At 46.1% G+C, this 11,615-nt stretch overlaps 1 protein-coding gene across 2 annotated transcripts in view; it reads left to right on the top strand.

The window, feature by feature from the left end:
• Positions 1-2,622: 2,622 nt before the first annotated feature.
• Positions 2,623-11,615, top strand: part of LOC137304048 (PH and SEC7 domain-containing protein 1-like) — a 97,778-nt gene continuing 88,785 nt past the window's right edge. For both annotated transcript variants that reach the window (XM_067972468.1, XM_067972469.1), the window contains exon 1: positions 2,623-3,585. In XM_067972468.1, the coding sequence (XP_067828569.1) occupies positions 2,623-3,585 (963 nt within the window). The remainder of the gene's footprint in view (positions 3,586-11,615) is intronic.

Below are 11,615 nucleotides of genomic sequence, written 5' to 3'. Positions count from 1 at the left end.
CACATACACATGGACTCTGCGAGCTGCGTCACGCCAGTGGGAGCAGGTCACGTGTTACGTGGTGAGACATGAGATAGTTCCAGTTACTGACAGACGTGTTTGATGACCAGTTTTGTTCGGAGCGCATTAGCACGTGTTAACGTGGGGTCTGGGGATCTGCTCAGACATTGTATTAAAAATCCCATTTTGTCCGTGTTAAATGCCAGCGACCAGCTGCCAAGCCCCCTCTTGCCCTTTGAGTTTGGAATCTGTGTCTGAGCTGGCCGGATGGAAATGTATTTGGCTGCAAAATACAAGTACCAGCTGCTCTGGGGTTACAACTATCAAAATTATTTCTGACTTGGCAGACAAAAAAAAAACTGATCTTAAAGAGGAAGGTAGGTTAACTATGAGTGCGTCAGTTTGGCTCAGTTGGTAGCACTGAATCAGGAGGATATGGGCTTAAGTCCTAGACTGTGGTTTGATCTTGCAATCGATCCAATTCTCCCTTGACATTTCCCACACTCTGCCTCCCTTGGCAGTCTATTCCACATGTTGACCATCCTCGGTGTAGTTAAATCTGAACTGTTTGTCCCTCTGCTCAGCTCGAGCCAGTGTCTCCTGGTTCTGGAGTCTGTAGTTTTTCTCTCCCGATCAGAAAGAGCATCGGTGAGACATTTCCGCCACCCGTGCCAACCTCTTTGCGGGATCTCTGAGTAGCGTTCCCCTGCCACAGACTTGTGCTGGATGCTGGGCAATTTTGCGGAGTGCCCAGCGGGAACCAGGTCGAGGCCGCTCTAGTCCATTTTATGCATGATCCATCTAGTCAGCCGTCCCTCAGTCTGGCTTGGATTCAAACCCGGAGGTGAAAGGGACAATCAGGTAAATTCCAAGAGCCCGCAGGCTCTCGGTGGGGAAACCGTAATCGAAGGGAGCGCAGTTCAGAGACGGAGATACGACACCACAGTTGCGATTCTCCGACCTGCGCTCCCTGTGAATGCAGCTCCCCGCTGGGAGCGTGGAACTCAAAAGTCAAGTGTCACCGCTGCGACCTCTTTATTGCCCATGTCCCTTTCAGTCGGAGGCAGTGAACAGAAGCCCTGCATGAGGATGGTTCCGATGATGTGGTGCTGAGTTGCTTACACTGTAATGCTGATCCAGTGGTGCTCTGTGCAAAGGACACAGCAGTTCCTTTACTCGCCCCATGCTGTTTCTGACTGAGAGGCAAAGCTCAGTGACCTGCTCCCAGACTTCTGGCAACCTGTCGGGGTCTCCTTTTCTAATTACCTGCCCCTCCACCTTCCCCACCAGTGGTAAAGTATTATCTTGCTGTGCGGTGGAGGGTAGTGAAGCACAGACTGCCCTTATTGGCAAAGGGTGGCGACAACTCTTTTAAAACAGTCTGTAGGCACAAAGTACCAAGTGCCTAAGTGACGATAGAAAGAAAGAACTTGCATTTATATGGTGCCTTTCACAACCTCAGGACATCCCAAAGCGCTTCACAGTCATTGAAGTGCTTTTGAAGTGTAGTCACTGTTGTAATATAGGAAACACGGCAGCCAATTTGTGCACAGCAAGATCCCACTAACAGAATAGACTGAAATTTATGACCTGAAAAGCTTGTCCTTAAATGGAATCAGACATTATCCAACTGAACTTAACCCTGAGTTCTTACAGTTCAGCAAATTACTTTTCATGTATTGAATGTTTTGGTTCTCAGTGAATGAACCAAACCTTGCCACTGGTACCCCTCTGTTATATAAAAAAAATTATTAATCGTCAGCAAGGAATTTTCTGAAAGAGCAATGTGCTTTTATATAGCACGTGCCTCACGAACACTTCGAAGCACAGTGACTGTTGTGTTGGTGTGATAGCGAGCTTAGTTAAAGTAATTTAGACTGGGTGTTCCAGCAGCACTGGGGTTAGTATTCCTTAGGCCGCTATGTGTAGTGACATTGTAAATGCAGACATAGATTTCCTCTATTCTTAGTGAAATTGTAAACTACAACTACACCTTCTCAAGGGCAATTAGGGATGGGCAATAAATACTGGCCTTGCCAGCGACGCCCACATCCCATGAATGAATAAAAATAAACTACAACTTGCATTTATATAGCGCCTTTAATGTAGTAAAACATCCCAAGGTGCTTAACGCGTTCAATTCGCTGAAAATACCGATCAGAGGAATTCTTACTTCGTGTCGTTTCAACTCCATGTACATTTGTGTTTATATGGGTGTGTGTGTATATGTGTGTGTGTGTGTATCATGTCTACATTTGTGTATGCACCTATGTGTGTTAATTGAGCTTCCTCACACTGTTGGGCTTAGTGGGGATAATTTTGACTTTGGGCGATTGTCTACGCTGCAGTTGCTGCCATTTTGAACGATTGGGGTTAGGCCCCTGTCTGGAGTTTTGGGTATTCAAACCCTCTATTTCCATTGGCCCCACTGGAAGTTCCAAGGCTTAGATTGTAACTTTCATTTTAGCTCCATGATTGTTATGTTGATGATGTTCATCAGTAATGTATTTCTTGGAATTTCCTAGGTTGGAGACCCGATGTACCTCAGCGTGGGAAGATGATTGTGGTAGGCCTGCTTCTGCTGCCTCCCATTAGCCTGTGATTGGCTTGGCTTTGTGCAAAATGGCACAAAATACAAGAATCATGTCTTTCTATATGGAGCTGAGAACTGGTTCCTCCGGGAGCTGTGTCAAAAGATCTCCGGAATTACTGGGCCGAGATAACCTGAACACCACACAGTCTGATGCCACCGCCCGATCGCCATGCCGACTCTCGCCCAGTTCCCACACCCTGAGATCCCATATGCAGAGGCGCAGTCTGACGCCAGATACAAGAATGGCTTTCCTGGGCTCTCCTGACCGTGAGAAACGCACAGCCTCACTCATCCGCACACGATCGGAGACCAATCCTTTTCGGGAAATTACTCCTACAAGCCCCGGGAGGTTCACTGCCCCAACCTCCCCAGTGTGCATTAGGACTCATCCATTTTGCCCTGTTACCTTGGAGAATACAAGAAGAGAGGTGGGCATTGACACTGGAGGTAAAAGCTCGGTAGTTACGTTCAGCTACATTGAAAAAGCCAGAGTGAAAACCGTCGTTAACCCCTTCAATGTGTCTGTGCTTCCTCAGGGAGCAAATCTTATTGCCTCAGATCAAGATTCCTCCGCTGGAAGGAAAAGCCTCCAAACTGGGCACAAAGTGCCTCAGGGGTTTGTATCAAAATCGGTTCAGGCAGGGAGTCTGGAGATGCGAGCGAACACGGTGACTATGAGTACCTTCAGTGAGCCATCAAATGGCGTAGTTCCTATTCGAAGTTTGGTTCCATCGGTTGGGAGTGGAAGCCCAAAGTGTTCGGATGCCTTTGCTCAAGATTCCTGCACTGGAGGAAAAAGCCCTCAAATTGGGAACAAAATGCATCAAGAGTCTGTTTCAAAGCCAACAGATACAAGGAGCCTGGATGTGGGAACGAATCTGGTGACTGCGACTACCTCCAGTGAACTGTCAAGTAACAATGGCATCGTTCCCATTCAAAGCTTGGATCCATCAGTTGGAAGACGAAGCCCGATCAGTCCTGGTCACAAACAGGTACAGTCCTGGCCGCAAACGGGCACAGTCCTGGCCGCAAACGGGCACAGTCCTGGCCGCAAACGGGCATAGTCCTGGTCACAAACAGGTACAGTCCTGGCCACAAACGGGCACAGTCCTGGTCACAAACGGGCACAGTCCTGGCTGCAAACAGGCACAGTTGTGCCAAAGCATCCATCAGGTTTTGACTGGAGAATTGGATTGTGAGTAATCTTGAAAGTAGATGGGCCAATAGTAGAGCAGTTTAGAGTGTCCAGAGTTGTGTGCCTGGGATGATTGATGGTGGGAAGGCTGGGCAATGGGAGATGTTTCCTTTTCTGGTTCCTGTCAATGCTGTTGTTGTGTCAGCTGATGAAATATGCTATCATGGATCAGTAGAGTTCACCTCTAGCCCCAGTCAGAGAGTGCAGAGCTGTGCTACTGCAAGACATTTCACGTTAATGTGTGAAACTTGTCGAAATGAAAATGAGTTCATGGAGTGCGTGGAATACAGTGCTGTACTACCAGAGCTACTGCGTTGGAATTTAATCCTTTACGTGATCATTTGTTTCTTCTGATGCTGAAATTGTATTGTGGTCAGGTACCAATCAATTTAATAAGCAAAGCAATTGACAAGATGGAATGGGCTTCTGGGTAGGGCTGTGGAGGCAAAGCCCCTGTACACCGACTGAGAGCTTAACACTGACTGAGAGGCCTTTGGTCCCCACCACAAACTCCACACCCTTGGCATGGATTCCATTCCCGCTCCCTGGCCATTGTCTCAGGGTAAACCGTACCGTTCACAATCCCCGCCTCCAATTTGACTCCAATGCTGAGCTTCCAACCCCACATATGCTCCAGCTCAAAGGCCGCCTACTTCCATCTCTGCAGCATTGTCCCCCTCAGCGCCTGCCTCAGCCCAGCTACCACTGAAACCCTCATCCATGCCTTTGTCAGCTCTTGACTTGACTATTCCAATGTTCCCTTGGCTGGCCTCCCATTCTCCGTAACCTTCAGCTCAACCAAAACTCTGCTGCCACATATCCTATCCCACGCCAGGTCCTGTTCACTTCTCACTCCATCCTTGCTGACCTACATAGGCTCCTGATCCCCCAGTGCCTCCAATTTATAATCATCATCCTCATGTTTAAATTCCTTCATGGCCATACCCCTCCCTGTCTCTGTAATCTGCTCCAGACCTACAACCCTCCCAGAATTCTCTGTTTCTGGCCTCTTGTGCGTCCCCCTTCCTTCCCCCACCAATCTAGGCCCCATGCCCTGGCATTCCCTCACTAAGCTCCTCTTCCTCTCCATCTCCCTTTCCTTCTTCAAGGCCCTCCTTAAAACCCATCTCTTTGACAAAGCTTTTAGTCACCCTTCCTAATCTCTCCTCCTTTGCCTCAGCATCCATTTTTGTCTGTTTACGCCTCTGTGAAGCATTTTGGGATGTTCTTCTACGTTAAAGGCACCAGATAAATACAAATGGTGTTGTTGGTATTGAGTTATCTAGGAAACAGTTGGCTGCCGTGATGGGGGAAGTCTGTAGTATTTTTCTGGATGGATGTGCTAGGATTGTCTGAATTGGGCATTCTCATCCGTATTTACCTTGCGATCTGATGAAGTGCTGGAGAAACCCAGTGCCTAGCCTCAAGTGTGAAATGTCTCCTAACTGACTGACGGGCGCCAGTAGAGAGATATAGTGCAAACATTTTTCTCCCCATATTTTCCTCTTGCGCCTACCTTGCCAGGTCTGCCCTCTCTCCTCATCCTTCAGCACTGCGTTGCGACACTACATAATCCTTCTCACTCCTCCTACCCCTCGGACTTCAGCTTGTTAAAAGTTGCTACACATGCAACACAGGTGGCGTGTGGAGCTCAGAAAGTTGCGGCTGTCTTGTTTGAGGTGAGACCCGTCTGGGTTGAGACTCCCGTGAGATCTTGGAGCATGTGGCAGATATATATTAGTCACTGCACGGGCTGAATGCAGAAACACTGCAGGGAGCGGATTGGTGTGGGAGGAGCCAGTGCTCTGAAAGGCATCCTCTGTCTTGGCTCTTTGATCAGGCAGGCCCTGTGTGAATAGACTGACGTTAAATTCCTCAGGTAAAAAGTGCTGACCTGTCACACTCTTGCTACAGATAAGTTTGATATAGGCACGTGATATAGTCACAGCACCGTCTCTTTGTGTATGCTTGCTGCTCAGTAACTGTCAGTAACATGCTGCCTAAAGGTAAGTTTATCCCTCTATATTGGCATGTTATCCTAGACTTAGAGAAATCTGCTATAAATATCTTCAAATCCCCGTGAACTAAAAATGTAAATAATGACAGTGTTGTAATTGCAGCAGGAATGTTATTTAGATTGCGGTGTGGGACATGGGGAGAAACCTTGTCTGATCCCAACATGAACTGAACTGAGCTGCTCTAATTGAGGTGTTTAAGATGATTAAAGGATTTGAGAAGGTGGATAGAGAGAAACTATTTCCTTTGGTGGGGGGAGTCCAGAACCTTAAAATCAGAGCTAGACCATTCAGGGGTGATGTCAGGAAGCACTTCTTCACACAAAGGGTAGTGTAAATCTGGAACTCTCTCCCTCAAAAAGCTGTTGAGGCTGGGGGTCAATTGAAAATTTCAAAGCTGAGATTGATAGATTTATTAGGTAAGGGTATTAAGGGTTGCGGAACTAAGGTGGGTAGGTGGAGTTAAGATACAGAGCAGCCATGTTCTAATTGAAGGGCGGAACAGGCTCGAGGGGCTGAATGGCCTACTCCTGTTCCTATGAACTCACGGGAGGGACAAACAAGGCTGCAATTCAATTCAGGCCTTTCAAGTATTTCAGACATTGGGGGACAATTTTAACCTAACTTGCCGGGGGTGGAACGCTGGTTTTAAACCCCGCCCGATATTGCTCTCCTCAGACTTCAGCGGAGGGTAAAATCGGGCTGGGTGTAAAACCAGCGTTACCTCCCATCGCGTCAGTTTCCCGACGGGTGGGTTAGGTTAAAATTGCCCATATCATCTCTGAACAACCCCACTCCCCCAGATCGCATTGTTTTCAGTTTCTTACTTGCCCTGTTTTTTTCCCTGAACCACTGCTTCAAGTTTGGAGATGAGACACTGTTGTTTTAAACTGAAACCTCGTCTGTTTATGCCAGCGATGCTGGCGGGTGTTAAATGTCCCGCGACACTAATTCCAAGAAAAATGGCGTGGTCAACAATCGTCCCTCAACCAACACCAGCAAAAGAAGATTAGTTTATCGTTCATCTTGTTGCTGTTTGTACAGCCGAAATGGTTGTAACACTTGCCTACGTAAGACCAGTTGCTGCACAAAGTCATCCATTGCATGTGAAGTGCTTTAAGATGTTCCTGAGGGAAGCGATGAGGACCTGTCTAAACGCAAGTCTCTTCTTTCCACTGAATTATTCCAACGCTCTCCTGGCCGGCCTCCCATCTTCCACCCTCCATAAACTTGAGCTCATCCAAAACTCTGCTGCCCATGTCCTAACTCGCACTGAGTCTCGTTCACCCATCACCCTTGTGCTCACTGACCTACATTGGCTCCCGGTCCGGCCATGCCTTGATTTTAAAATTCTCACCCTTTTTTTCAAATCCCTCCATGGCCTCGCCCCCCCCTTCCTATCTCTGTAACCACCTCCAGCCTTACAACCCACTGGAGATCTCTGCGCTCCTCCAATTCTGGCCTCTTGCGCATCCCTGGTTTTCATCGCTCCACCATTGGCAGCCATGCCTTCAGCTGCCTAGACCCTAAGCTCTGGAATTTCCTCCCTAAACCCCTCTCCTCCTTTAAGACCCTCCTGAAAACCTACCTCTTTGACTAAGCCTTTGGTCATCTGTCTTAATATCTCCTTATGTGGCTCGATGTCAAATTTTGTTTGATAATCGCTCTTGTGAAGCGCAGTGGGACATTTCACTACGTTAAAGGCGCTATATAAATGCAAGTTGTTGTTGCTGAACTGGTCTCTGAGGCTGGGGGGAGTAGCAGGCAGATGTACAGTAAGAGGAAGGGTATTGCAGCGAGCTTTGACCTTTCACCTGATCATATTTTGGGGCCAAATTTCCACGGGTGTTTTCCCGGTCATCTGTCGGCCGTAACTTCAGCGGAAAATCCGTGAAAATCCCGGAGAAACGGCGTAAATTAATGGCATTTGTGTTAAGTGACGTCTACTCTGTGATTCCAATGCTGTATTTGTCCCAGCAGTTTAAAATTTATAGAAACTATTAATAGTACACAGTATCATTCAGGCAAAAAAAGGAGGCTGATTTCATTGTCAAATCGTAGGAAGAATGCTGGACAGGAAAAGGCCGTCTGGTCCATCCAGCCTGTCTCACACAATTGTGATACCTTATGTATCACAATGTAAATGCACTCCCCACCCCGCCCGAAACCATGCGATCACCTGGGAGAGGCGAGAAAGCAGATAGAAACCCAGGAAACACAGATGACTTCTCTTACCCTCAGTAAAGAAATAGACGCAGTCTCACCCCCACTCAACCCGCCACTAGGTGCTGTTACTCCTTCCTTTCCCCGCTCATCAGGAGGGAAAATTGACAGATACTCAACCAGGGAACACGAGTCCACGTTAGATGGCTAGGAATCGGGGCTGTTTTTTTTCCAAAAAATATACTTTATTCATAAAATTTGCAGCAATACATACAATACAGTTGTCATATCACATTCCAAACGTACACAATACAGATTATACAATTTGCAGGTTACATCAAGTCCAGTTCAATGAACACATTGGACATAATTACAGTTCATGACACTCTAGGGTGCCTCATTGCAATACACTCAATGCACATTTTTGATAACAGGTACGTTACAGATTCTTTACAGGTTCATTACAGATTCATTACAGTTACATTACATCAATTAAAATTTTACATTCTGCCCGAGGGGGTTTTTCCCTGATTGCAGCCCCTCGGTATACAATGGCAGGAAGGCTCTAAACTGAATCGGGGCTGTTACTTATGACTGTCAGCTGGCTGGTAATTAAGAAAGAGAGAGCAAAATTAATGACGGTGCCTAGTTTTATTGCTAGATTGTAGTGATAGATGAATATGACTCCCGAGCCACTGGGCACTGAAGGGAAGAAATGGGCAAATAGTGGCACATGTGCAGACAGGGGTATTTTCCCCTCTGCCCCACTTTAAAGGGACAGGCCAATCTGAACTCAAAACTGTTTGCATTTTACCCAATTTGGGTATTTGCTAACTCATACATAATGGGCCAATTTTGGGTCAGTTTGGATTCAGTACTTAGTTCAAGTCTTGCTTCCAAATTGGATAACAGGGGTTGTTTACAACACTCTATTCTCATCAAGGGACACTGGAAACCGTGAGAACAAATCCCATTTCATGAACATTGTCCAAACCCGGAGATTAGATTACAGCCACAAAGTCAATGCCTCTTATCTACTCGTAAAACTGGATGAGGACAGGCAGGGTGATCTTGTTTCATAGTCTGGAGTTCGTGCTCAAAACCAGGTACGGCTGATTAGGCGAAGCTTGAGCTCCTTTTGCTGACTGTAAGAGTCCTAAATGGAGTGAGTAATGTTGATCTGGTCCTTTACGAACTGCCAGTAATTTGATACCTTACTCAGAGAAGCCGTACTGATGGCTGGTGTGGAAAATGGAAATTGTCAAGCTGAGGCAGTAGAGCGTGTTCGTCTAAGGTTGGGGATTAAGGCACGTAGCTGGGGCCAGAGCGGTAGGAGCTTTATTGTCCTTCCAGTCAGTTAAGGTAATTGGCAAAAGAACCAGAGGGGATATGAGATTTTTTTTTAACACAGCAAGTTGTTATGATCTGGAATGTACTGACTGAAAGGGTGGTGGAAACAGATTCAATATAACTTTCTAAAGGGGATTGGATAAATACTTGAAAAGGAAAAATTTGCAGGGCTATGGGGAAAGAGCAGGGGGAGTGGGACTAATTGGATAGCTCTTTCAAAGAGCCGACACAGGCATGATGGGCCAAATGGCCTCCATCCATGCTGTAGGATTCTATAATTCTATGACGTGGGCGTTCTTGATGCTGATACGTGGAGGGAAATAAATAGAACAGGTTAGCAGAAAATGTAGTTAATTCTGTCTCATGTAGTACCTTCAAAAAAGAATTGCATCAATCCCTGTTGCGAATGGGGATTGAGGGTTCCAGATATATCAGTAGATCTGTTTGGTTCATCTGGGTGGTTAGGAAGAGTAGGGAGATCTTGAGGAGGTGGGAAGACCATGAATGAGGTGCTCATGGTGGAAGCAGTATGAAGAAGAGCAGGGAGTTCTCCCAGTGTCCTGGCCAACACTCCTCCTTCAGCCATGAATCATTAACAGCAAATTATCTGGTCATTCATTTCATTGTTGTTTGTGGGATCTTGCTGAGCACTGAATGATATTTTCTCATTCCCAAGCCTTCTTATACTATCCCTTGCCTCTGATGAGCACAAAATCGCACCGACATTTTAAAATTATATATCAGATGTGTTGGTTCACGCTGTATTTTTTTAGCCTTACCTTGCGTATCCATGGTGACATGGAAGGGTTGGAGTTGTTTCATGTCAATATTCTCTGTCTTTATTATTTGTTGTTGGTGAATATTCTGTGTTGGTCAAGGTGAGCCTTGTATTTCTAACAGAGGGCAGATTGCTGCTGGAATTCACCATTTTAAATTCTAATGAGAATCGGGTTTCAAACTGCATAAAAAGGGTTGTTTTATTATCCATATTGGGGCCACTGGGGTCATTCTTTGAACCTCTTGCTCATGCACTTCCGCAGCATTATGTGATACATCAGTGGTTAATAAAAAGGTTGCATTGATACAGTGGTTTGTCACATGTCAGAAATGCCTCCAAGTGGAATTGGATATATACTTGAAAAGAGAAAATTTGCAGGACGATGGGGAAAGAGCAAGGGGAATGGGACTAATTGGATAGCTCTTTCAAAGAGCCGGCACAGGCACTATGGGCCGAATGGCCACCTTCTTTGCTGTATGATGCTAAGTGCCCCACGTACAATACATAACCTTGAAATGTGGCGACTGTTAAGTGGCTAAACATGGCAGACATTTTGTGCACAGCAAGATCCCACCAACAGCAATGAGATGAATGACCAGATAATTTGCTGTTGATGGTGCTTGCTGAAGGAGAAATGTTGGCGAGGACACTGGGAGAACTCCCTGCTCTTCAACAAATAATGCCAAGCAATCTTTAGCGTCCACTGGAACAGAATATTAAAGGTTCACTGTCATCTGGCAAAATGTCTTGAAGACTAATTTGTGAGTTAAATATAAGAGTGCATGGTAATTGTTCATGCAGCAGATGTTATCAGTGAAACAAGATGCCACGCTGTGAAAATGAGCACTATCTCCGCTCAAGGGACAACTTTCTCTGGTGTTGGAGCAGAGATTTGGATCGAGTGTTACAAAATATTTCAACAGCTGACCCTGACTGACTGCTCCCACTCATGGTAGTAAACCTCGCCCTGTCATTAGCTGTATGTAGAAGGTAGGAAGAATACCAGATTATAGGTGGAAGTAGGTTGTTCGGGCTTGGATAGAATCATTCAGCAAAGAAGGAGGCCATTCGGCCCGTCGTGCGCATGCCAGCTCTTTGAAAGAGCTATCCAATTAGTCCCACTCCCCTGATCTTTGCCCATAGCTCTGCAAATTTTTCCTTTTTAAGTATATATCCAATTTCCTTTCAAAAATTACTATTGAATCTGCTTCCACCACCCTTTCAGGCAGTGCATTCCAGACCATAACAACTTGCTGTGTAAAAAAAATTCTCCTCCTCTCCCCCTTGGCTTTTTTGCTAATTAACTTAAATCTGTGTCCTCTGGTTACCGATCCACCCGCCATTTGAAACAGTTGCTCCCTCTCATGATTTTGGGCTGGTTATTGATGGTAAAAGTGGTCGGCCTGACCCACATCCACTATGGACTGGCAATACTGCAACTTGCTTGCTTATAAGGTGTTTTTATGTAACTGAATGGCCTCCTGCAGTAAACGACACCGTCAAATATAAACCTACTGGATG

The sequence above is a fragment of the Heptranchias perlo genome, chromosome 36 (assembly GCF_035084215.1).
Source record: "Heptranchias perlo isolate sHepPer1 chromosome 36, sHepPer1.hap1, whole genome shotgun sequence".
Classification (NCBI taxonomy): Eukaryota; Metazoa; Chordata; class Chondrichthyes; order Hexanchiformes; family Hexanchidae; genus Heptranchias; species Heptranchias perlo.
This window is presented reverse-complemented; position numbering and strand designations above follow the sequence as displayed.